At 44.2% G+C, this 26,647-nt stretch overlaps 1 protein-coding gene across 1 annotated transcript in view; it reads left to right on the top strand.

The window, feature by feature from the left end:
• The window catches only part of snd1 (staphylococcal nuclease and tudor domain containing 1), a 1,066,795-nt gene extending 1,042,834 nt beyond the window's left edge, over positions 1-23,961 (top strand). Inside the window, exons 23-24 of the mRNA XM_068059385.1 lie at positions 13,551-13,595; positions 22,677-23,961. Of these exons, the coding sequence (XP_067915486.1) occupies positions 13,551-13,595; positions 22,677-22,742 (111 nt within the window). The 3' untranslated portion in view covers positions 22,743-23,961. The remainder of the gene's footprint in view (positions 1-13,550; positions 13,596-22,676) is intronic.
• Positions 23,962-26,647: the final 2,686 nt, after the last annotated feature.

Here is a 26,647-nt window from a genome sequence, read left to right as displayed (position 1 = left end):
CAAGTCCAGATGTGCTGTTTGTGAAGGGCATCACAACTGAGATTGATCCTGCCCACACACTCCCATTTTCAAGAATGTGATTTCAGCACCCCCTACCCCCCACCCTCCAACCAATCTTTTTTCTAGCCAAGGATGTAGAAAAAATTGCAGTACCCTTCCTGCTACCCTGGCTGAGATCATTTAACTCAGCATAGACCAGGAATCAAATCTGTAAATACGTAGAATTTACAGCACAGAAAAAGGCCATTCAATCCAACTTGTCTCGACTGGTATTTATGCTCCACCACCTCCCATCCTACTTTATCTAGCTCTATCAACATGTCCTTTTATTCCTTTCTTCATTATGTAATTATCTAGCTTCCCCTTCAATGCATCCCTGCTATTTGTCTCAGTTACTCCATGTATTAGCAAGTTCCACATTCTAACCACTCTCTGGGTAAAGATCTGGATTGTTTGGCTCAATACTACATGATGTGTGGGCATTAACTCATTGAGCCCTCAGAGAAGCTGTAGAGGCTAGGCTGCTGATCTATCTGTGGGAGTTATGATAATGCAGCATGCTGCTTGTTCTGTGCAAATCCTATGAGATCTGCTTGAGAAGTGTTTGCAGCACGTCGCATTTCACAGGAGATCCCTGTATAGGATGTTAATTTCCAGATTTCTATCAATGTAACAGAGAATGATGGAATAATTAACATGCTGAGCATCTTTATGACAGTTCCTTCAGAGCTAGATCTTCACGTGTGTGAAAGCTCTGCCGCAGCATCTTTCATAAGCAGTCATTTAAAGGGCTATTTCTCCAGTCTGTTATGAATCTTCCAGCCTTTCCACATTACTCAATGAGAAATTGAGGTAAAGGGCACACAGTGCATGCATCTCCACAATGGAGAAGATACACCAATGACAACTTGCAATTAGACAAGCAGCTTTAAGGTGGTAAAAGGAATCCTAAGGCAAATGAAGAAAAATGTGATACCAGTCTTGGATCTTTAAAGCCAGTGGATAATGGGAAGAAAGGGAGTCTGAAGAAGGAGTTCCAGTTTTGAGGTCCTGGAAATGATTGAGTTCGCGACTTGATTTCAATATTGTGGATTATGTGTTCATCCTTCATAGTCAAAAATGATCATGACATCAACTAGAATTCATTTGAGTTAAGTTTCAGGTGCAATGTGTTTGAAGATGACTAATCAGTCCAAATTGAGCACAAAAAGATCTGTTGCATGTTGGGCACACACATTGTTGGTGCGGAAGAGGTACTTATGGCTCTGGACTTGCGAAGCTCACGTTTCCGGCTGGTCAGTGTGACTTCTGTTTATAGGAGGGTGGCACCTTTGCTGATGAGATTGCACCACATAAAGGATCCTGTGCAAAGTTCTCCCATGTCTCAGAGGCGATGTTGAAACTCTTCAGTGAGACCTTCAAGGTGTCCTTGAAGCACTTTATCTGGCCTCCATGTGAATGTTTCATTTCAATTTGCTCGCTATAGAAGAGCTTTTTTGGCAAATGCTCATCAGGCATTCTGGCAACATGTCTTGCCCATCTTATCAGATCTCCAACAGAGTGTGGATGCTAGGCATATTGGTCAGGGCGAGAATTTCAGTATTAGGAACCTTGTCTTGTCATCTGATCTTGAGTAGTCTCCGCAAGCAAGTCATGTGAAAGTGGTGTTGCTTGTTAGCATGCCTGGAGGAAACTGACCACATCTCACAAGCATACCAGAGAGTGGGAAGGACAACTGTTCTGTATACCTTCACTTTTGTTGAACAACTAGTTCCTCCATGCTCCCAGACAGTTTTTATAGCTTGCCAAAGGCAATGTTGACCTTAGCTTTTCTGGCATTGACTTCATTGTCAATGTGAACTGCTCTGGAGAGAGTGTTGCCGAGGTAGGTAAATTTTAATGACTGCTTCAAGCCTTTGACCATTGACTGTAATAGTTGGCTTCACATACTGCTTTTCTGGGGCAGATTGGTACATGACTTTCAGTCTTTTTGTTGCTGATGGTGAGACTGAAGTTATCACATGCAGATGTGAAGCAATCTGTCCTATGTTGCATTTTTTGTTTGAGCAGGCATTTAGGACACAGTTGTCAGTGAAAAGAAAGTCACGGACCACAGCTTCATGCACTTTAGTTTTGGCTTGTAGTCTCCTCAACAGTATGGTTGGATGTGAACTAGATGAACCTTGGTCTTTTTTCATCTAACAATTCCTGTGTTCCTTCCTATAACCATTTCATTTTGGTGGCTTTGATCATGTTGTTTTCTGCAGTAATAGCCTGTTTTCTTGTGTAAAAACCTGCACACTTTGATACTGCATGTTGGAGAAGTTTCTGGACAGCCCATTAAACCCAAAGGCGTGTTTACCATCTGTTGTGCCCATGAGGGGTTCTTCCATTAAACAGAAAGCTGGAATGGAAGCAAGGGTCACAGAAGCAACCCTTGTTCAGTTAAAAAGAGAAAAGACCTGTTTTTATATTTGATCTTTATTTTGATCTCTGCGGGAAAATAGTACAGGAGAGAGATTCACTATTCCCAGCACGTCTCAGTGAGCTCATCCTGCACTCCCGGTTTGTATATGAGCTAGTTTGATCTGGAGCCATTTTGGTCTGTTCTCAAAAGGAAGAGAAAAATTTCAAGAGTGCTAGTCCAATTTTGTTTTATTACACTCGTGAAGCAATTTGGCATGTTTTACTACGTTAAAGCTGCTATACAAATGAAAGTTGTTGTGAATGCAACAAGTCCCCCACTCCTCCATTTTCTCATCTCCTCTCTTGAAGGTCTCTTGCTGGGGTACAATTCCACAGGTGCCAGCAACCCACTAGTATCCTATCCAACCCACTTCACGCATTGCCATGCTGATTCTGCCTTCACATGATTTTCACACACATGTACATTCCAGCAGAGATTACTGGATAGCAATCAAAGTAGGAATGCTTGGCTGATTCACTCCTGTTCCCTCCAGGAATACTGAGGCCAAGTATAGCACACCAATCCCTTCTGGTCTGTATGGTTTGGTAACACACCAGGTATCCTTTGAGTCAGAGATGGCTCATCTTTGAAAGCTCAAGAGGCAGAAAAAGTTGGTATCCAGCCAAGAGCTGCAAATGTTGAAATGCTTTTACCTTACAATTCAACTCCTAGGACAGTGACACCAAAAAAAGGTCTTCACTGTTGACTCCACAAAGGTCAGGTCCCTTTCACAGGAGTCGCTATCAGATGATCACCACCCAAGTATAGTCTGCAGAAGTACAATAAAAGAAACTTAAATTATATTACTGTGTGCATGAGGACAGGTATTTTCGGTGTAATTCAGAGTTCTGTTTTTGTTCGGTTGAGCAGAGCTTTAACAGTTCTAGCTGTCATTTTTTTCTAAATTAAAGGTTATTAGTTTTGTAAAATTACACTAATCTCAACTATCCAGAGTTAGCAACACTAGATTAACTCAGTACTTTCTAATGAATAATGAAATCTCTCTCCTTTTAGTAATGCCAGTCTACTCAGTGCCATTTTCACTGTGACTACAGCCAAATACATTGCATGGCGCAAGGCATCCGAATCCATGTGACTTTTGGCCTGTGCTTTTTTTACTACTGTATTTTTGGCATTCAGTTTCTATATAAGAAATAGGAACAGGAGAAGCTCGTGCAGTCCTCAAGCCTGCTCCGCTATTCAATAAGATCATGTCTCAACTCCACTTTCCCACCCTTTCTGCATCTGAATGCAACAAATCTGAAAAAACAAGTGTCAATTAGTTCAGACTGTGCTACGATTTCAGAATTTGTAGGGCAGAAAATCACTTCAGTTATGTGGAGACTGGAGAACCTGGGGTTGTTCTCCTTGGAGCATAGAAGGTAAAGAGGAGAGGAATGTACAGAATAATGACTCACTCTGATAGAGTAAATAAAGAAAAACTGTTTCCACTGGCAGAAGGGTCAGTAACCAAAGGATACAGATTCAATGTAATTGGCAAAAGAACCAGAAGTAACATGAGAAACATTTTTTTTTTACATAACAAGTTGTGATCTGAAATGCATTGCCTGAAGCAGAATCAATAGTAACATTCTAAAGAGAACTGGATAAGTACTTAAAGGGAAAATACTTATTGGGCTGTGGGGAAAGAGCAGGGAAGTGGTATTAAATTGGGTAACTCTACCAAAGAGGAAGCAGGATGAAACAAATGATTTCCACCTGCGCTGTTCTATGATTCTATGATTGTCAAACTTGCACCACCGAGGGTGAAACTGGGAATAGGTGGATGGCAGTGAATTTGATATTTGGATTTTTCTCAGGTGGCAAAGTCCCATCCCCAAAAATTCAGCAATGTTTTTAAAATGTTTTTTGGCACATCTTTAACTTTGGACTCTGTATTTCTACTTCAACTTTGCACTACCTATTAAAACTTTTGTGATGGCACACCCTGTCCTATTTGTCATTTTCCCTCACCTCTGTTCCACCTTTGCATTATATTAGGACAGTTCAAAGCTTGAGCATTTTTTTAAATTGAAAATTAGGTTGCACTCGTCACTACACTTCAGTGCCTTTCTTGGTGCTGATGACTGCTCGCCACTTTGTTCGCTGTTCCTCACCCTGTGTAAAATGTCCCTCCCGCTCTTTGCTAAAGAAAGATAAAATATGAATGTATTCGTATCACACCTTTTATGACCATAGGACCTCCCAAAATGCTTTACAGCCAGTTAAGTACTTTTGAAGAGTAGCCACTGTTGTGATACAGTAAATGTGGCAGCTAATTTGTGCAGAGCAAGTTCCCACAAACAACAATGCAGTAATGATCAAATCATCTGTTTTTAGATGTTGGTTGACCATTCTTCAAGTGTGAGCTAGTCAGCAAATGTAAGTGGATTGTTTTACTGTCCAAAGGATCAAAATTATGCCCCAAAGACAGATTCCCAGAAGAGGGGGCAGACCGTCGTGGGCAGAAGTTTCAGGCAGTAACCCTTGCTGAGATCAATGAAGACCAGAAATTAAACCTGGAGTCATCCAGGGAACCTGTTCTCAAACCTCTACCATGGCCACTTGGAGCATGGGAGCAGCCCTTCTAATCCCCGTCTAATAACCAAAGCTTCAGTTTTCTGTGGATCCATCTCCAACACCTTGAATTGAATTTGGTGTCCAAAGCCACTTTTACACTGGCATTTTGTGAGTTCAGATTTGGAGATGCCGGAACCCATGGGCTGATTTCAGCACATACTCAAGAGATTCTCATTTTGGAAGGGAGGGGGGAATTTACAATTCTTTCACTGGTTACAGGAAACTAGATTTAATCTTATAAATGGTGTTAGCTGATGCACAATCTGAACTCGCTGAGTGAAGTATAAGAACGGCGAAATGGTTGATCAGAAGTTTGGCTTTTGTGTCAAATATTTTCTATCCTGCCAGCCGCCCAATGCTAGGCTCTCCTATTTCCTCATATTAATTGGTGCCAAGACTCAATGAGGCAGTCTTTTTTTTTAATTCATTCATGGGATGTGGGCATCGCTGGCCATGCCAGCATTTATTGCCCATCCCTAATTGCCCTTGAGAAGGTGGTGGTGAGCTGCCTTCATGAACCGCTGCAGTCCATTTGGGGTAGATATACCCACAGTGCTGTTAGGAAGGGAGTTCCAGGATTTTGACCCAGCGACAGTGAAGGAACGGCGATATAGTTCCAAGTCAGGATGGTGTGTGACTTGGAGGGGAACTTGCAGGTGGTGGTGTTCCCGTGCATTTGCTGCCCTTGTCCTTCTAGTTGGCAGAGGTTGCGGGTTTGGAAGGTGCTGTCGAAGGAGCCTTGGTGCATTGCTGCAGTGCAACTTGTAGATGGTACGCACTGCTGCCACTGTGCGTCAGTGGTGGAGGGAGTGAATGTTTGTAGATGGGCTGCCAATCAAGCAGGCTGCTTTGTCCTGGATGGTGTTGAGCTTCTTGAGTGTTGTTGGAGCTGCACCCATCCAGGCAAGTGTAGAGTATTCCATCACGCTCCTGACTTGTGCCTTGTTGATGGTGGACAGGCATTGGGGAGTCAGGAGGTGAGTTACTCACCTCAGGATTCCTAGCCTCTGACCTGCTGTTGTAGCCACGGTATTTATATGGCTACTCCAGTTCAGTTTCTGGTCAATGGTTGCCCCTAGGATGTTGACAGTGCGGGATTCAGCGATGGTAATGCCATTGAATGTCACAGGGAGATGGTTAGATTCTCTCTTGTTGGAGATGGTCATTGCCTGGCACTTGTGTGGCACGAATGTTACTTGCCACTTATCAGCCTAAGCCTGAATATTGTCCAGGTCTTGCTGCATTTCTACACGGACTGCTTCAGTATCTGAGGAGTCACGAATGGTGCAATCATCAGCAAACATCCCCACTTCTGACCTTATGATTGAAGGAAGGTCATTGATGAAGCAGCTGAAGATGGTTGGGCTGAGGACACTACCCTGAGGAACTTCTGCAGTGATGACCTGGAGCTCAGATGATTGACCTCCAACAACCACAACCATCTTCCTTTGTGCTAGGTATGACTCCAGCCAGTGGAGGGTTTTCCCCCTGATTCCCATTGACCTCAGTTTTGCTAGGGCTCCTTGATGCCATACTCGGTCAAATGCTGCCTTGATGTCAAGTGCAGTCACTCTCACCTCACCTCTTGAGTTCAGCTCTTTTGTCCATGTTTGAACCAAGGCTGTAATGAGGTGAGGAGCTGAGTGGCCCTGTCAGAACCCAAACTGAGCGTCACTGAGCAGGTTATTGCTAAGTAAGTGCTGCTTGATGGCACTGTTGATGACGCCTTCCATCACTTTACTGATTGAGAGTAGACTGATGGGGTGGTAATTGGCCGGGTTGGACTTCTCCTGCATTTTGTGTACAGGACATACCTGGGCAATTTTCCACATTGTAGAGTAGGTGCCAATGTTATAGCTGTACTGGCTAGGGGCGCGGCAAGTTCTGGAGCACAGGTTTTCAGTACTATTGCCGGAATATTGTCAGGGCCCACAGCTTTTGCAGTATCCAGTGCCTTCAGTCGTTTCTTGATATCACGCGGAGTGAATCGAATTGTCTGAAGACTAGCATCCGTGGTGCTGGGGACTTCAGGAGGAGGCCGAGATGGATCATCAACTCGGCACTTCTGGCTGAAGATTGTTGCAAATGCTTCAACCTTATCTTTTGCACTGATGTGCTGGGCTCCCCCATCATTGAGGATGGCGATATTTGTGGAGCCACCTCCTCCAGTTAGTTGTTTAATTGTCCACCACCATTCACGGCTGGTTGTGGCAGGACTGCAGAGCTTAGATCTGATCCTTTGGTTATGGGATCGCTTAACTCTGTCTATTACATGCTGCTTATGCAGTTTGGCATGCAGATAGTCCTGTGTTGTAGCTTCACCAGGTTGACACCTCAGTTTGAGGTATGCCTGGTGCTGCTCCTGGCATGTCCTCCTGCACTCTTCTTTGAACCAGGGTTGGTCTCCTGGCTTGATGGTAATGGTAGAGTGGGGGATATGCTGGGCCATGAGGTTACAGATTGTGGTTGAGTACAATTCTGCTGCTGCTGACGGCCCACAGCACCTCATGGATGCCCAGTTTTGCATTGCTAGATCTGTTCGAAATCTATCCCATTTAGCACGGTGGTAGTGCCACACAACACAATGGAGGGTATCCTCAATATGAAGGCGGGACTTCGTCTCCACAAGGACAGTGCGGTGGTCACTCCTACCAATACTGTCATGGACAGATGCATCTGTGGCAGGCAGATTGGTGAGGAGGAGGTCAAGTATTTTTTCCCCTCTTGTTGGTTCCCTCACCACCTGCCGCATACCCAGTCTAGCAGCTCTGTCCTTTAGGATTCGGCCAGCTCGGTCAGTAGTGGTATAACCGAGCCACTCTTGGTGATGGACATTGAAGTCCTGCACCCAGAGTACATTTTGTGCCCTCGCCACCCTCAGCGCTTCCTCCAAGTGCTGTTCAACATGGAGGAGTACTGACTCATCAGCTGAGGGAGGGCGGTAGGTGATTATCAGCAGGATGTTTCCTTGTCAATGTTTGATCTGATGCCATGAGACTTCATGGGGTCCAGAGTCGATATTGAGGACTCCTAGGGCAACTCTCTCCCTACTGTATACCACTGTGCCACCACCTCTGGTGGGTCTGTCCTGCTGGTGGGACAGGACATACCCGGAGATGGTGATGGCAGTGTCTGGTACATTCTGTGTCAGGTATGATTCCGTGAGTATGACTATGTCAGGCTGTTGCTTGACTAGTCTGTGGGACAGCTCTCCCAACTTTGGCACAAGCCCCCAGATGTTAATAAGGAGGACTTTGCAGGGTCGACAGGGCTGGGTTTGCCGTTGTCGTTTCCGGTGCCTAGGTCGATGCTGGGTGGTCTGTCCGGTTTCATTCCTTTTTATTGACTTCGTAGTGGTTAGATACAACTGAGTGGCTTGCAAGGCCATTTCAGAGGGCATGTAAGAGTCAACCACATTACTGTGGGTCTGGAGTCACATGTAGGCCAGACCAGGTAAGGACAGCAGATTTCCTTCCCTAAAGGACATTAGTGAACCAGATGGGTTTTTACAACAATCGACAATGGTTTCATGGCCATCATTAGACCAGCTTTTAATTCCAGATTTATTAATTGAATTCTTAGTCCCTACTAAGACCTTTGGTCCTGAGAGTTAGCAGGTAATTCCTAGCAATGATTGGCCAATGCTGATTCACCCCCAGGATACTTAACACAAAATTTACATTTCAAAGCAGTACTGCACACAGTTGAAAAACAGCTTATCTGATAATTGCTGTGATTAGGGCTCGCACAGTGCGAGCTGCGTAAGGCATTGGTGACTGCTGGAGATTGCTTATGGTCGGGCAGGTTGAGATGAGCCTGTGTGATTGTAGTGAATTTAAATGACTGTATCTATACTGGTGCTATTTGATCTAATTTTAAAGGTTCGTGCAAGTTTTTAGGAAAGCTTTTCTCTCATGAAACTCACATTGCCACCCGTCTATTTGCATTACTTGTATGCAACACTATTCTAGGCATTAACCTGAAAATAATGGCGATCTTCTCTCCACTCCTGAGGATACTGACCCCGCCCCCCCACCAGGAGTTGGGTTCTATGGATAATAGCCATTTTACCAGTAACTCACCCAAAACAATATTTTACATGTATGAACCTGGATCATGAGTGTTGGGAGGTTATTTAACCGCAGAGGGCACCACAGCCAAGCCTGACACTGCCCTCATCTGCATCCAGAAGCACATGCTTTCAAACAACAATCGATGGATAAGAATCCAGAGCAGGACCCCCCACCCAATCTCAAGCCCCACACACAGAAGCCACCTGGTGTAAGTATCACACAGGTAACTGTTCCTGCTCTGTAAACTTGAGCACATTCAAAATTCTGCTGACTGTATCCAAACTCGAACCGTGCCATTAACTCATCACACCCCTGCCCCTGCTCATTGGCATACATTGGCTCTTGGTCCAGCAACACTTTGCTTTCAAAATTCATATTCTAGTATTAAGTTTCCCTCCATGTACTCGCCCCTCCCTGTCTGTGCAGCCTCCTCCAGCCCTACAACCCTCTGAGATCCCTGCGCACCTCCAATTCTGGCCTCTTGCGCCTCCTTTCATTGCTGCATCATTGGAGGTCGTGCCTTCAGTTGTCTAGATGCTGAGCTCTGGAATTCCCACCCTAAACCTCTCCACCTGTCATGTCTCCTTTAGAAGTTCCGTAAAACCAAGTTTTTGGTCACCTGTTGTGATATTTCTTTGTGTGTCTCTGTGTCAAATTTTGGTTGATAAGCACTCCTGTGGAGCGCATTGAGACATTTTGCTATATAAATGCAAGTTATTGTTGATCAGTTAGTTCAGGAAGATGGGTGTTCAAATCTGTGATCTTCCTGGTCTGCATGCATTAGAAAGTATCTTACCAACCTAGGCCATTAGAGCAGCTAGTTATCACCTTTAAGGGCATACATATGAAATTGATGTATTTAGAATAATTCTAAATTCAAAATCAGTTATTTCACAGATTCTCCAAATTACTCAGTGATTTAATGCACTACCCAGTACAGTATAAAGTTAGAGAACAGAAGATCCTAGGTTCAATCCCTATTCTGTGCTGAGTTAGCCGATCTCAACAGGAGCAGCTGTAATTGGTCTCAGTAGCCCCTGTACTAGGGAGAACAAAATCTGACGGATCTTCAGTTCCTTATCATTATTCCAGTATCTATCTGAAAAATGTGGCTAAGGTCACATATAAGCCAGACCAGGTAAAAACAGCAGGTTTCCTTCCCTTTAGGGTATTAGTGAACCGGTGTGCGTTTTATGATACTACAAGTTCGTAAGCACTTTTACTGGTACTAGCTTTTTAACTCCAGATTTCTAAATTGAGTTCAAATTCTGAAACTGCCATGGTAGGATTTGAAGTCATTTGGGGTATAATTTTTCCAAAAGGTAGTTCCGCCACTGGGACTGAAAGCAGGACCCGAGCCATCATGTGCAGGCGGTGGGACCCTGGACGACATTTTACTGGCAGCAACCAATTTAGAGGCCAACGGTGGGGCCACCAACCAATTGAGGATGGCGGCTGCCTCCCAATCAAAGGTGGCCACTGTTGAGGCTGCAGGAAGAAGAGGGCACCTCCATGTTGAAGGGTCTTCAAAGACGAGGTTTTTTTTTTTTACCTATCATCCTGGGGCCAGGCAGGCAGGCCCAGAGTTTGGGAGTGGGGTGGGGAGTGTGCCTTCCAGCGACGGTGCTGGAGCTGCAGGAGGCAGACATTGACATTGGGGGGGCCCCTCCTTGGGCCATGAGGCAACCTCCCATCAGCCCACCCCCAGGAGGCTGCCACGGTTTACCTGGCAGTCCCCCCACGCAGTAGCGGCCCTTCCCAACATTGGTAAAATGCCAGCAGAGGCGGGAAGTGGTCAATTAATTGGCTGCCTACCTCCAGTCGGTAGGCGGCCAAGTCGCTGAGGTTCCAGCCTTTGGAAATATCCTGTGATGACGGGCAGACATCAGGCTTCCCTCCCAACTCCTTACGCCACTGTTTTACAAGGCCTCCCAACCTGTCTCCAGAGGGCTGGTAAAATCCAGACCATGGATTTAATTTCTGTATTACTACAGTGTTGCATAACTACATTTGGAAGAGGAAGAAAGTGAAGGGATGGAGGTTTTGGTGGCAAATCTCAAAGTCCAAATAGACAGTGAGGCACAGAATGTGAGATGAAGTAAGGTTAGGTCAAAAGCTTGGTCAAAGAGGTGAATTTAAAGGAGAAGAGGCAGAGTAATTTAGCAAGAGCATTACAGAGCTTGGAGTCTAGGCAGCTTAAGGCAATGGTAGGGTAAAGACACAGCATTTTTAATAATTTGTTCTTGATATGTGGGCGACACTGGCAAAGCACCATTTATTCCCATCCTAGGTTGCCCTGAGGGTATTAAAACTTAACCATGTAACATGGGATAGGATTCACATGTAGGTAAGACCAGGTAGCGGTGACAGACTCTCTTCCCTGAGGGGCAATAGTGAACCAGTCGGGTGTTATAACAATCCAGCAGCTTTCACAGCTATGTTTCTGGTGCCGGCCAACAAATTGCCAGATTTCGCTGAGTCTTAAGGCGATGCACTGACAATGGAACTGACGGTACTGTATCCTACTACATAGCGCAGTAATGCAGTGCATCTCTAAAAGTGCAGCTCTGTTAAATGTCTTGGAGACACCCAAATAGCTCTATCCCACATTGGGGGACCTCCTGCTGACCCATCGTCTGGGACACACTATCTTCCGTTTTTTTTGTGTGTGTATCTCAGCCCAGCCCATTGCAGAGCGTGCACTTAAAATGAAGCATCATATGCCAGCCAATGTGGTATTTTATTTTTGTAGATTTCAGTATAGCTCCATAAAAGTCCAATAAAAGAATTACAGCTGCTTTATTGAAGGGAGAAGGGCAGTATCTGAGTGCTCCAGTGAGCCACTGTCTGAACTGAGCTACGTTATATTGTCTAAAGATGATATATCTGCTCTTTAATTTTGTTTCATTTTCACGCTAATTTTCTTGACCAATTTTTCATCCTGTTCCTGCCCTTCTGAAGCTGTTGACTCCTTGATAGAGTACCGATCCACACCAATTCTCTGGTACCTTTGTCTCAGTAGCCACTTTTCATGCATCAGACTGGAGTGTATGTTTGTGTTGGCAGGCTATTTGACAATTTTTTTAAAAAATGCAAGATTGACATTTCAGCAGACCATTTGACAGCCTCAAGACATCCCAAATGCACTTTACAGCCAATGAAGTATTTTTTGACATGTAGTCACTGTTGTAATGTAGGAAACGGATAAGCCAATTTGTGCACAGCAAGGTCCTACAAACAGCAATGTAATAATGGCCAGATAATGTGTTTGTGGGATAAATATTGGCCAGTACAATGGGGAGAACTCCCCTACTCCTCTTCAAATACTGCCATGGGATCTTTTACATCCACCTGATAGGGCAGATGATTTAAAGTCTTATCGGAAAGACAGTGCTTATTCCCTCAGTACTGTACTGGAGTGTCTAGGTTTTGTGCTTAAATCCCTGGAGTGGGACTTGAACTCACAACCTTCTGACTCAGAGGTGAGAGTGCTACCACAGATCCATAGATGACACCGGGACAATGGAGGAAATCAGAAGTCAACCTTCATCCTGCTCTTAACTCATACCCATATCCAGCCACTTCCAGAGTTGGGAGTTCAAATCTCACCAGGGTAAGTTGTGAAATTGAATTCAGTAAATCTGGTCATTTATGGGCTGGCACTAGAAAATAAAAAAAAATAACTATGCAGCTGCAATAATGTTGTAAAAACTTAACTGGTTCACTCATGCCCTTCAAGGAAGGGAACCTGCTATCCCTTCCCAATCTAGCCTGAGTCTAACTCTACTTCTCCATTGTGCGTCCGACTCTCAACTGCCCTTGAAAGCCACTCAGTTGTGAAAAAAATCGCTCAAGATGAAGGTCCACCACTATCACCAAAACGTGACCTTGCCAATATTGCTGGCATCCCAGGACCAGCATGGCCAGTTTTGGCATCCGCCTGAGATGAGTTGATTTGGCATACACCAGGAATCAAACCCAGGTCTGCATGGCTTTGTATTACACCAAGTGGTATTCTGGAGCAGCTGATATGTTATTCTATATTAAGTACTCTGAATAAAGAGATAAATCGCCAGTTAATCTGTTTTTGGTGATATCAGTTGAAGGATAAATATTGACCAGGCAAGCTCTTTGAATAGTGCCGTGAGATCTTTTATGTCCACTTGGACAAGAAAATGAGACCTCGATTTAACATCTTATCCAAAAGACCTGCAGCTGATCACTTCCTGAATCATGCAATGAAGTGCCAGCCTAAATTGTGTGTACAATAACTGCAATGGGGCTTGAACTATGATTTTCTGGTGCAGAGATGAGAGCTACCACTGAGCCAAACTGACAGTAATGACAGTTCTGGTCATATGACTTACTAACTATTATGAGAGTTTTAACTTTAAACAGTTAAACTAAATACTGGCCTTTCTCTTCCACAGATTACAGAATACCTGAATGCTCAGGAGGCTGCCAAATCTGCCCGGGTAAGTGTAATATGGAGTCAGCATGACTCTCCACCCCCTTTACTCCACCTCCTGTCTTTCTCCAGCCCTATCTTTCCATCTCTCACCACCTTGCTGTGTCCCCTCCCGCCTTCGTCAGTCCTTCCCCTTCTCACTGTCTCCTCCCTTCCTCTCTCGCTGTCCTTCCTCCCTCCCTCGCTCTCCATCCTCCCTTTCCCTCCCTCGCTCTTCCCTTCCCTCCGTCATAGAGTCAGTTACGACAGAAGGAGGCCATTCAGCCCATTGTGTGCCAGCTTTCTGTAGCACAGTCCAATCAGTCCCATTCCCCTGCTCTATCCCCATAGCCCTGGAAGTTTATTTCCTCCCAAGTGCCTGTCCAATTTCGTTCTGAAATCATTGATTGTCTCCGCTTTCCTTGTAGGCAGCGTGTTTCAGGTCATTACCACTCAGTGCGTAAAAATGTTCTTCCTCACATTCCTGCAGCATCTCTTGCCCAAAACCTTAAATCTATGTCCTCTATACCTTGAACCATTAGCTAATGGGAACAGTTTTTCCTTGGTTAAGATAAGGTAGACAATCATAATCTTGTACATCTCTATCAAATCTCCCCTCATTTTCCTTTCCTCCAAGGAGAACCGCCCCAGCTTCCCTAACCCTAACCTTGCAGCTAAAATTCCCCTATTCCTGGAACCATTCTATTTAATCTCCCCAGCAGCCTCTCAAGGATCTCACATCCTTCCTAAGTGTGGTGACCAGAAATTAACGCAATATTCCAATTGTGGCCTAACCAGAACTTTATAAAGATTCAGTATAACTTACATACGAATTAGGAGCAAGAGTAGGCCACTCGGTCCCTCGAACCTGCTCCGCCATTCAATAAGATCATGGCTGATCTATTGTAACCTCGACTCCACATTCCTGTCTACCCCCGATAACCTTTCACCCCCTTGCTTATTAAGAATCTATCTACCTCTGTTAAAAATATTTAAAGACTCTGCTTTCATTGCCTTTTGAGGAAGAGTTCCAAAGACTCATGTCCCTCTGAGAGAAAAAAATTCTCCTCATCTCTGTCTTAAATGGACGGCCCCTTATTTTTAAACAGTGACCCCTCATTCTAGATTCTCCCACAAAGCAAAACATCCTTTCCACATCCACCCTGTCAAGACCCCTCAGGATCTTGTATGTTTCAATCAAGTTGCCTCTTACTCTTCTAAACTCCAGCGGGTACAAGCCGGGCCTGTCCAACCTTTCCTCATAAGACAACCTGCTCATTCCAGGTATTAGTCTAGTAAACCTTCTCTGAACTGTCTCCAATGCATTTACATCCTTAAATAAGGAGACCAATACTGTAGATGTGGTCTCACCAATGCCCTGTATAACTGAAGCATAACCTCCCTACTTTTGTATTCAATTCCCCTTACAATAAACAATAACATTCTATTAGCTTTCCAGTTTACTAGTTACCTAATGAGAAATCATAAAAGCAAAAAGTCATTTGTGGGAGTGGTGTACAGGCCGCCTAACATTAACCACACACTGTAGGACGGGGTATAAAGGAAGAAATAATGGCAGCTTGTCAGAAAGGTACAACGATAATTATGGGGGATTTTAATCTACATATAGACTGGAAAAAACAGATGTGCAGAGGTAGCCTAGATGAGGAGTACATACAATGTTTTTGGGATAATTTCTTGAAACAATACGTTCTGGAGCCAAACAGAGAACAGACTATACTAGACCTGGTATTGTGCAACGCGATAGAATTAATTAATGTCCTCATAGTTAAGGCGCTCCTAGGTAGTAGCGATCATATGATTGAATTTTATATTCGGTTTGAGGGAGAGAAGAGTGGGTCCAAGACTAGTATTTTAAACTTAAGTAAGGGCAATTATGAGGGCATGATAGCAGAGCTAGCTAAAGTGAACTGGCAAATTAGGTTAAAGGATAGGTCATTAGAGATGCAGTGGCAGACATTCAAGGGGATATTTCAGAATACACAGAATAGATACATTTCAACAAGAAACAAAAATTCCAAAAGTGGGACCCGCAATCCATGGTTATCTAAAACAGTTAAAAGATAATATCAGACTTTTTTTTAAAAAAGCCTATAATTGCGCAAAGATGGGAGACAGCTCAGAAGATTGGACAGAATATAAAAAACAGCAAAGAATGACTAATAGATTGATATGGAAGGTAAAATTGGAGTATGGGAGAAAGCTAGCTAGAAATATAAAGACAGCTGGTCAGAGTTTCTATAAATATTGAAAAAAGCAGAGTTAACAAAGTGAGCATTGGTCCTATAGAAAGCGAGTCTGGGGCATTAGTCCTATAGAAAGTGAGTCTGGGGAATTAATAATGGATAATAAGGAGATGGCAGATGAATTGAACAGATATTTTGCATTGGTCTTCACTGTTGAGGATCCCAGTATTAGCTGTAAGTCAGGAAATGGAAGGAAGGGAGGAACTGAAGAAAGTTATCATCACGAGAGAAGTGATACTGAAGAAATTGTTGGAGCTGCGGGCTGACAAGTCCCCGGGTCTTGATGGACTTCATCCTAGGGTGTTAAAAGAAGTGGCTAGTGAGATAGTTGATGCATTAGTTTTAATTTTCCAAAATTCCCTAGATTTGGGGAAGGTTCCATTAGATTGGAAAATTGCGAATGTAACTCCTTTATTTAAAAAGGGAGGGAGATAGAAAGCGGGAAACTACAGGCCATTTAGCTTAACATCTATCTTAGGGAAAATATTAGAAGCTCTTATTAAAGATGTTATAGCAGGGCATTTAGAAAAATTCCAGGTAATCAGGCAGAGGCGACATGGTTTTGTGAAAGGGAAATTATGTTTAATCAATTTATTGGAGTTCTTTGAGGGAGTTACATGTGCTGTGGATAAAGGGGAACCGGTGGATGTATTGTACTTAGATTTCCAGAAGGCATTTGCTAAGGTGCCACATCAAAGGTTATTGCAGAAAATAAAAGCTCATGCTGTAGGGGGTAACATATTGGCATGGATAGAAGATTGGCTAGCTAACAGGAAACAAAGAGTAGGCATAAATGGGTCATTTTCTGGTTGGCAAGATGTAACGAGTGGTGTGCCACAGGGATCTGTGCTGGGGCCTCAACTTTTGACAATTTATATAAATGACTTAGATGAAGGGACCGAAGGTATGGTTGCTAAATTTGCTGATGACACAAAGGTAGGAAAGTAACTTGTGAAGAGGACATAAAGGGGCTACAAAGGGATATACATAGGTTATGTGAGTGGGCAAAGACCTGGCAAATAGAGTATAACGTGGGAAAGTGTGAAATTGTGCACTTTGGCAGGAAGAATAAAAAAGAAGCATATTATCTAAGTGGTAAGAGATTGCAGAGCTCTGAGATGCAGAGGGATCTGGGTGTCCTAATGTATGAATTGCAAAAGTTTAGTATGCAGGTACAGCAGGTAATTAGGAATGCGTTGGAGGCAGTACAGAGAAGGTTTACTAGACTAATACCTGGAATCGGCGGGCTGTCTTACAAGGAAAGATTGGACAGGCGAGGCTTGTATCCGCTGGAATTTAGAAGAGTAAGAGGCGACTTGATTGAAACATATAAGGTCCTGAGGGATCTTGACAGGGTGGATGTGGAAAGGATGTTTCCCCTTGTGGGAGAATCTAGAGCTAGGGGTCACTATTTTAAAAATAAGGCATTGCCCATTTAAGACAAGAGATGAGGAGAAACTTTCTCTGAGGGTCGTGAGTCTTTGGAATTCTCTTCCTCAAAAGGCGGTGGAAGCAGAGTCTTTAAACATTTTTCAGACAGAAGTAGATAGATTCTTGATAAGCAAGGGAGTGAAAGGTTATCGGGGGTAGGTGGAAATGTGGAGTAATCAGTTCAGCCATGAACTTATTGAATGGCGGAGCAGGCTTGAAGGGCCGAGTGGCCTACTCCTGCTCCTAATTCGTATGTTTGTATGTACTTGCTGAACCTGCGTACTAACCTTTTGCGATTCATGTACTAGGACACCCAGATCCTTCTGCATCTCAGAGCTCTGCAATCTTTCAGCCAGGGACTTGTCAGCCCGCAGCTCCAACAATTTGCCCAGTACCACTTCCCTGGTGATTGTAATTTTCTTGAGTTCCTCCCTCCCTCCCATTTCCTGATTTACAGCTATTTCTGGGATGTTACTTGTATCCTCTATAATGAAGGCTGATGCAAAATACCTGTTCAATTCATCTGCCATCTCCCTATTTTCCCTTATTAATTCCCCAGACTCCCTTTCTATAGGACTAGCACTCACTTTGTGAACTTTTCTTTTTTCAACATCTATAGAAACTCTTACTATCTGTTTTTATATTTCTAGCTAGCTTTCTCTCGTACGCTATTTTTTCCCTACTTATCAATCCTTTAGTCATCCTTTGCTGTGTTTTATATTCTGTCCAATCTTCTGACCTGCCACCCATCTTTATGCAAAACTTCCCTGCTTTTGTACTCAAGACCTCTATTTATGAAGCCTGAGATCCCACATGCTTTACAAACCACTCTTTCAATATGTCCTGCCACCTTTAAAGATCTATGCACATGCACCCCCAGGTCTCTTGGTCCCTGCACAGTCTTTAGGACTGTGCCATTAAGTCCAAGTTTCCTCTCCCTATCCCTTCTGCCAAAATGCATCACCTCACATTTCTCTCTATTAAATTCTATTTGCCACTTGTCTGTCCATTCTGCTAACATGTCTATGTTCTATTCCGGTCAATTTGTATTGTCCTCACTGTTTGCCACCCCTCCAAGTTTGGTGTCATTAGAAAATTTTGAAATTTTACTCTGTATTCCAATATCCAAGTCATTTATATATGGAGAAAAAAGCAGTGGTCCCAGCACTGACCCTTGGGGAACACCACTGTCTACCATCCTCCGGTCTGAACAATACCATTTACTACAACTTGCTGTTTTCTGTCCTTTAGCCAATTCATAATATCATAAGAAATAGGAACAGGAGTAGGCCAATTGGCCCCTCGAGCCTGTTCTGCCATTCAGTAAGATCATGGCTGATCTGATTGTGGCCTTAACTCCACTTTCCTACTGTGCCCTGATAATCCTTGACTCCCATGTAGATCAAAAATCTGTCTAACTCAGCCTTGAATATATTCAATAACCTACCCTCCACTGCTCTCTGGGGAAGAGAATTTGAAAGATTAATAACCTTCTGAAAGAAAAAATTCCTTTTCCTCTCCATCTTACATGGGAAACCCCTTATTTTTAAACTGTGCCCCTTAAGTTCTAGGTTCCCCACAAGGGGAAACATCTCTCAGCATCTACCTCGTCAAGCCCCCTCAGCATCTTGTATGTTTCAATAAGATCACCTCTCATTCTTCTAAACTCCAGTGAATATAGGCCCAACCTGCTCAACCTTTCCTCATAAAACAAACCCTTCATCCCAGGAATCAGCTGAGTGAATCTTCTCTGAACTATTTCCAATGCAAGTATATCCCTCCTTGAGTAAGGAGCTCAAAACTACACAGTACTCTAGATGCAGTCTTACCAATGCCCTGTACAGTTGTAGCAAGACTTTCCTACTTTTATCCCCTTTGCAATAAAGGCCAACATTCCATTTGCCTTCCTAATTACTTGCTGTACCTGCATGCTAACCTTTAGTGATTGCTGTACAAGGACACCCAGATCCCTCTGTACTGCACCATTTAAATAAGAACATAGGGGAGGCGGTGGTGTAGTGGTAATGTCACTGGATTAGTAATCCAGAAACCCAGGCTAGTCCTCTTGGGACATGGGTTTGAATCCCACCATGGCAAATGGTGAAATTAAAATTCAATTACTAAATCTGGAATTAAAAGATCGTCTAATGGTGACCATGAAACCATTGTCGATTGTTGTAAAAATCCATCTGGTTCACTAATGTACTTTAAGGAGGGAAATCTGCCTTCCTTACCTGGTCTGGCCTACATGTGACTCCAGACTCAGCAATGTGGTTGACTCTTAAAATGCCTTCTGAAATGGCCTAGCAAGCTACTCAGTTTCAAGGGCAATTAGGGGTGGGCAATCAGTGCTGACCTAGCCAGCAACACCCACATCCCATGAACGAATATAAAAAAAAGAAATAGGAGCAGGAGTAGGCCATTCAGGTCTGCGAGCCCACTCTGCCATTCAGTGAGATCATGGCTGATATTCTACTTCAACACCATTTTTCTGCACCATCCCTGTAATCCTTGATGTTTTTAATGTGTAGCAATCTATCAATCTCAGTCTGGAACATACTCAATGACTGAGCCTCCACATCCCTCTAGGGCAGAGAATTCCAAAGATTCACCACCCTCTGAGTGAAGAAATTCTTCTCATCTCAGTCCTAAATGGCTTACCCCTTGTCCCCTGGTTCTGGACTCCCCAGCCAGGGGAAACGTCCTCCTTGCATCAACCCTCTGGAGCCCTGCAAGAATTTTGTATGTTTGAATGAGATCACACCTCATTTTTCTAAACTCCAGGGAATAAAGGCACAGTCTATCTAATATTTCCTCATAGGTCGGTCCCACCATCCCAGGAATTAGTTTAATTGAACTTTCATTGCACTCCCTCTATGAGAAGTATATCTCTTCTTAGGTAAAGAGACCAAAACTGTGCACACTACCCCAGGTGCTGTCTCACCAAGGCTCATGGTGTTGGGGGTAATATATTAATTGCAGTAAGACATCTTTAATCCTATACTCAAATCCTCCTGTAATGAAGGCAACATACCATACCTTAATTGCTTGCTGTACCTGCATATTAGCTTTCAGTGACTCATGAACAAGGACACCCAGGTCCCTTTGTATAACAACACTTCCCAGCCTCTCTCCATTTAAGAAATACTCTGTATTTCTGTTTTTCGTACCAAAGTGGATAACCTCACATTTCTCCAAATTGTATTCCATCTGCCAAATATTTGCCCACCTGCTTAGCCTCTCCAAAACCCCTTGAAGGGTCTTTGCATCCGCCTCACAACTCACACTTCCACCTAATTTTGTGTCATCTGCAAACTTGGAAATATTACATTTAATCCCCACTTTCAAATCATTGATGTAGATTGTGAATAGCTGGGGCCCAAGCACTGATCTTTGCAGTAGCCCACAGCCTGCCAATCTGAAAATGACCCATTTATTCCTACTCTGTTTTCTGTCCAGTAACCAGTTCTCAATCCATGCCAGTATATTCCCCCTTAATCCCATGTGCTCTAATTTTGTTTACTAATCTCTTGTGTGGGACCTTATCAAAAGCTTTCTGAAAATCTAAATATACCACATCCATGGTATTCTGCTTTTCTATTCTTCCCGCACAAGTGGACAACTTCACATTTTCCCACGTTTCACTCCATCTGCCAAATTTTTGCCCACTCATTTAGCCTATCTGTATACCTATGCAGACTCCTTGTGTCCTCCTCACACCTTGCTTTCCTACCTATCTTTGTATCGTCAGTAAATATGGCTACAGTATACTCGATCCCTTCATCTAAGGGATTAATATTTATCATCTATCATAAATGGTTGAGGCCCCAGCACTGATCCCTGTGGCACCCCACTAGTTACAGTTTAACAACCTGAAAATTACCCATTTATCCCGACTCTCTTTTTTCTGTTCGTTACCCAATCCTCTATCCATGTTAATATATTACCTCCAACATCATGAGCTGTTATCTTATGTAGTAACCGTTTATGTGGCATCTTATTGAATCCCTTTTGGAAATCCAAATACACTAAATCTACTGGTTCCCTTTATCCACCCTGCTTGCAACATCCTCGAAGAATTCCAGTAAATTTGTCAAACACAATTTCCCTTTCATAAAACCATATTGACTTTACCTGATTGTATTATGACTTTAAGTGTTCTGCTACTATTTCCTTAATAATGGATTTTAGCATTTTCCCAATGACTGATAGTCTATCTCGCCTATAGTTTCCTGCTTTCTGTCATCCTCTTTTCTTGAATAGGGACGTTACATTTGCAGTTTTCCAGCTCGTTCAGACCTTTTCAGAATCTAGGGAATTTTGGAAGATTACAGCAAATGTATCCACTATCTCTGCAGCATTTCTTTTAAGACTCTAGGATGCATAGCATCAGTTTTTTTTTTATCCGACCTGGTCCTCACTCTCTACTTCCTCCCACTGTCCCCTCTCTCTCCTCCTCCTCCTCCCCCCGCTGTCCCCTCTCTCTCCTCCTCCTCCCCCCGCTGTCCCCTCTCTCTCCTCCTCCTCCTCCCGCTGTCCCCTCTCCTCCTCCTCCTCCCGCTGTCCCCTCTCTCCTCCTCCTCCTCCCGCTGTCCCCTCTCTCTCCTCCTCCTCCTCCCGCTGTCCCCTCTCTCTCCTCCTCCTCCTCCCGCTGTCCCCTCTCTCTCCTCCTCCTCCTCCCGCTGTCCCCTCTCTCTCCTCCTCCTCCTCCCTCTGTCCCCTCTCTCTCCTCCTCCTCCTCCCGCTGTCCCCTCTCTCTCCTCCTCCTCCTCCCTCTGTCCCCTCTCTCTCCTCCTCCTCCTCCCTCTGTCCCCTCTCTCTCCTCCTCCTCCTCCCGCTGTCCCCTCTCTCTCCTCCTCCTCCTCCCGCTGTCCCCTCTCTCTCCTCCTCCTCCTCCCGCTGTCCCCTCTCTCTCCTCCTCCTCCTCCCGCTGACCCCTCTCTCTCCTCCTCCTCCTCCCGCTGTCCCCTCTCTCTCCTCCTCCTCCTCCCGCTGTCCCCTCTCTCTCCTCCTCCTCCTCCCGCTGTCCCCTCTCTCTCCTCCTCCTCCTCCCTCTGTCCCCTCTCTCTCCTCCTCCTCCTCCCTCTGTCCCCTCTCTCTCCTCCTCCTCCTCCCTCTGTCCCCTCTCTCTCCTCCTCCTCCTCCCGCTGTCCCCTCTCTCTCCTCCTCCTCCTCCTCCTCCCGCTGTCCCCTCTCTCTCCTCCTCCTCCTCCCGCTGTCCCCTCTCTCTCCTCCTCCTCCTCCCGCTGTCCCCTCTCTCTCCTCCTCCTCCTCCCGCTGTCCCCTCTTTGTGTAGCTATCTGATCCTCTCTCGCTTCAGAATGTATATGGTGCCTCAGTGTTGAAATACTTGCCCTGTTTTACTGGCCTGCACTCATTGCTGTGCTGACATTCTTGCCTTCCCTTTGCAGCTGAACCTCTGGCGTTATGGCGATTTCCGAGCTGATGACGCTGATGAATTTGGATACAGACGCTAAAGAATCCAAGCGTGAAGACGGCGACAAACTAACCTTCCCTCTGCCCCTCCTCTCTCTTATTGCCCTCCCCGTCCACAAAAAAGAGAGACTTCTGGTACAACTTTCTCCGTTTCCTCCCTTCAGGTTTTGAGTCTCATTGCACTCGTCCTCTGCACCTTCAAATGAGCAGTTGGCAGTGCCAGGGGCTGAGATACTAATCATGATTGGACGATGATGTTAATTTGTGAAATGAACTGGAAGCGACTTGCCTGCTTTGACCTGAAATTTTTTTTTCTCTTTTAAATTCCTTCTGAAATGCAGAATAAATCAACACACTTGGTGATTTTTTTTTTGTTCATGTTGGTTTTTAATATATATATATATATATATATATATATACTTTGATAAAACTTTTTTGTTAACAATCACGTAAGGCAGGAACCACGTTGATCTTGAATGGGATCCAGTAACTCAATGAGGCTGCTGACAACATAGTCGTACCTGATAGTCTAGCATTTGATTGACAGTTAATTAAAGTAAGCCTGTTCAAGGAAAAACTCAGGAACAGATGTTCCAGGTCGGGACAGATGGAGTCTTAAAGGGGAATTGCCAGTGAGACTTATAAATGTTTCCAAGTTTCAGAACCCTACATATTGCATCACTTTTTTTTGATGTTTTAATTTCTTTTCTGTTGCGTTCTAACGAAGGGGAACCATTTCCTCTGTGTAACTATATGTTGAGCCTGTTTATAAAAGCAGGTTTAGGATTTTGTTGCATGTGGACCTTCCTGCCCTTGCACCCCCACCGTCACAAAAGTTGGTTCACCATGGACAGAATGGGAAGTGGAGATACCTGAGTTAATCTTTTTAATGTCTTAAATATATTAGCCAGACCGCTAAGTTTTGGAGTCCTGTGTCTGCCCAAGCTTGGACCATATACAAAGTGCCGACAGCGTCCTCTCTCTGAAGTTCATACCAAGTCAGCTTAGCAGTCAGTCGCTTACCTTAAGCAAAACATGGGTACAGATAGCTGATGCAGAGGAATCTACATTAGGAAGCTGTGTGCCTCTCTTTTTATTTTGCTTGTGAATTGATTGCAAGTAATTCTTTTCATTTGTAGTTCTGTAATAAATGGATTATGATTTCTTTCACCCCCCCAACCCCTTTCCTCACCTGACGTCGTCCCTGTCATTATATTTAATGCTTACAGTCTCAATAAAAGTAGCATTGGCAACATGCAATCCCCTTGTCGCTGTGGTGTCCTCACTTATTATTGCTGCAACACTGATGTCAAGTGCTGAGGATGGTCAGGGAGCAGTGCTCTGCCCAGGACCTCACTCCCGCCCTGGGGATGTACACTGTTCCGATAGCTTTCCCACCTTGAGCATGTGTCCTGCCAAGAGGATAATTGCACCCACACTCTGGACATGGCTGGTTGAGAGGCTAGCTTCTGCCCTAAAAGTGCATCATACAAAGGGGCTAACTGCCCCTACCCTCTGAACATGGCTGGCTGAGAGGCAAGCTAAGGCTGCACCATGCAAAGGGTCTAACTTTCCCAGACACTGATTACAGCCTGGGTTAGAGATGATATTTAAAACAGTAAGTGCAAAACTTAGACTATTTTAAATGGCCACTGGATGGATGCAAGGCAGTTTACAACTTCCTGCCTATTTAGTCGTTGATATAGAAAGCATTTAAAAGATTGGTGCAGCTGGTAAGTGCAATATAAAATGGCAGAACTAGCAAATAATAGGAATTAAAATGATTTGAAATTTAATTTTCATGGCTTGTTGCTATTAAATAAGATGGCTGGAAGGTATTTGGTGTTCCCAGGTGTTAATCTGGCAGTCCTTAGCAGTATTCTTGCACAACAGTGAAATTAAAAGTAGTACACATGTGAAAATATCAGCCGCTCCTTGACCCAGTTATTAAATGCACTGCCCAGTGTGGTACTGCACCAATACAGACACTAGGCCCCAGACTTCTTTCCTGACCTGTGCTCAATTAACTGGTCTCAGTAAGGGCCTGTAATTGTGGAGTAACAGATGGCTTGGGTGCCTCTGGGTTAGGAAGTGAGAGAATTGAGCCCACAGTTCCTGCTCCTGATCATGATTCACACTTTAGGAAGGACATAAAGGCCTTGGAGAAGGCACAGAGGAGAATTACCAGAATATTACTAGGAATGAGGGACTTCAGTTATGTGGAGAGAACTGGAATTGAGATTGTTCTCTTTAGAGCAGAAAAGGTTAAGGGGAGATTTAATAGAGGTGTTCAAATGATAACGGGTTTTGTTACAGTAAATAAGGGGAAACTGTTTTTACTGGCAAAAGGGTCCGCAATAAGAGGACACAGATTTGAGGTAATTGGCAAAAGAACCAGAGGTGAGATGAGAATTTTTTTATGCAGTAAGTTGTTGTGATCTAGAATGCTCTGCCTGAAAGGGCAGTGGAAGCAGATTCAATGATAACTTTCAAAAGGGAATTTGCTAAATAATTGATGTGGAGTAAATTGCAGTGCTACGGGCAATGAGCGGGATGGGGTAGCAGGACCAATTGGATATAACTCTTTCAAAGAGCCGGCAGAGGCCCCATGGGCTGAATAGCACCTTTCTATGCTTTGGTGTTGGAGGAGGACAAGGTCTGACTTGGCTCTGTTGGCCTCTGCCCACTGACAAATAGTGAACTGACATTTATTGTCTAGGTTCAAGATAAAGAATGGTGACTTGGGTGAGATACCAGGTGAAGGGCTGCTGAGCAATGTGCCTCAATGAGAGTTCACCTCCTCAGGATGAAACCAGCAAAAGAACGGGACATATTTCTAGACGAGAAACTCCTCAGTGAACCAAGAAAGAGCTGTACCAGACCTCAAAGGATTAGAACCAGCAAAAAAGCTGAGAGAGAGAGATAATTATACAAGCCAGAGAGATAAACAGATTGAAGACGGAGGGATCAGTATTCACAAGCTGGTGAGTTCCTCTGTTTATCAATCTGACCAGCTCTCCTCCGACCCCGCCAGCTAAGAGAGGGGAGAGTACGTAGGCTCTGATAGTAATGAGAGTTTGGCTGTAAGACTGTAGCAGAATTCAGCTTAAGGAGGGCTAGAGCAGCTGCTGTAACAGTTCAGTTCAATAGCAAATCACGTGGCAGTGCAGTATGCTGCGTGATTTGTTTTATTCATACAGCAAGGTAAAGCCCTGTTAGCTTTGTTGCTCTTTTCCATTTTCTGTTAGGCTCCTGTATATATTAAATGAGGAAACCAGAAAATAAAACAGCTAGCAGCTCTGGAGTGCGGCATGGAACCCACCAGAGGGGAAAGCACATAAAGTATAAATTACATTTTGAACATTATTTGGTTTTCAAGGACTGTTCTGGGAGAGGACTGCATTCAAGCTTCGTATCTGCTGGAAAAAAAAGTCAGCCTTTTCAGTTCTTCCTCCGCTTTCATCTCTCCCCCTCTCCTTTCATCCCACTCTCCTGAGGCCAGTGACTCATGCTGAGTTACAGCTCCACAATCTGGTTGCTTGCCTAAGTGAGTACATAGGCAGAGTGTTGATGTAATATTTGCCTATGGGAAGCACCACAGCCAGTCTTTATTTTGCCCTTAACTAACATCCATCCACACATCTACGCACATGACTCCAGCGTGGGTTATTGGGTGGAGATCAGGACCGGGAATAGTGGACCAGGCCCTTTTTTTTTGCTGTGGCCAATTACAAGTCCAGCCTCTCAGCTGAGATCAGCACAGATCAGAGTTCAAACGTTGGACTTTTCCTGCTCTGTATGGCCAAGCAGTAGTATACACAGACCGATTACCAACTGAGCCATTGGATCTCTAATTTAATGTGCAATTTCAAGTTAATAGAGTTGTATTCCACTGCAGTAATGTTCCAAACTTCTATATGTGGGTTGCAGCATATAAATATTGGCA

Source organism: Heterodontus francisci, chromosome 27, assembly GCF_036365525.1.
Source record: "Heterodontus francisci isolate sHetFra1 chromosome 27, sHetFra1.hap1, whole genome shotgun sequence".
Classification (NCBI taxonomy): Eukaryota; Metazoa; Chordata; class Chondrichthyes; order Heterodontiformes; family Heterodontidae; genus Heterodontus; species Heterodontus francisci.
The sequence above is the reverse complement of the archived record's forward strand: the minus strand, read 5'-3'. Positions and strand labels throughout refer to the sequence as shown.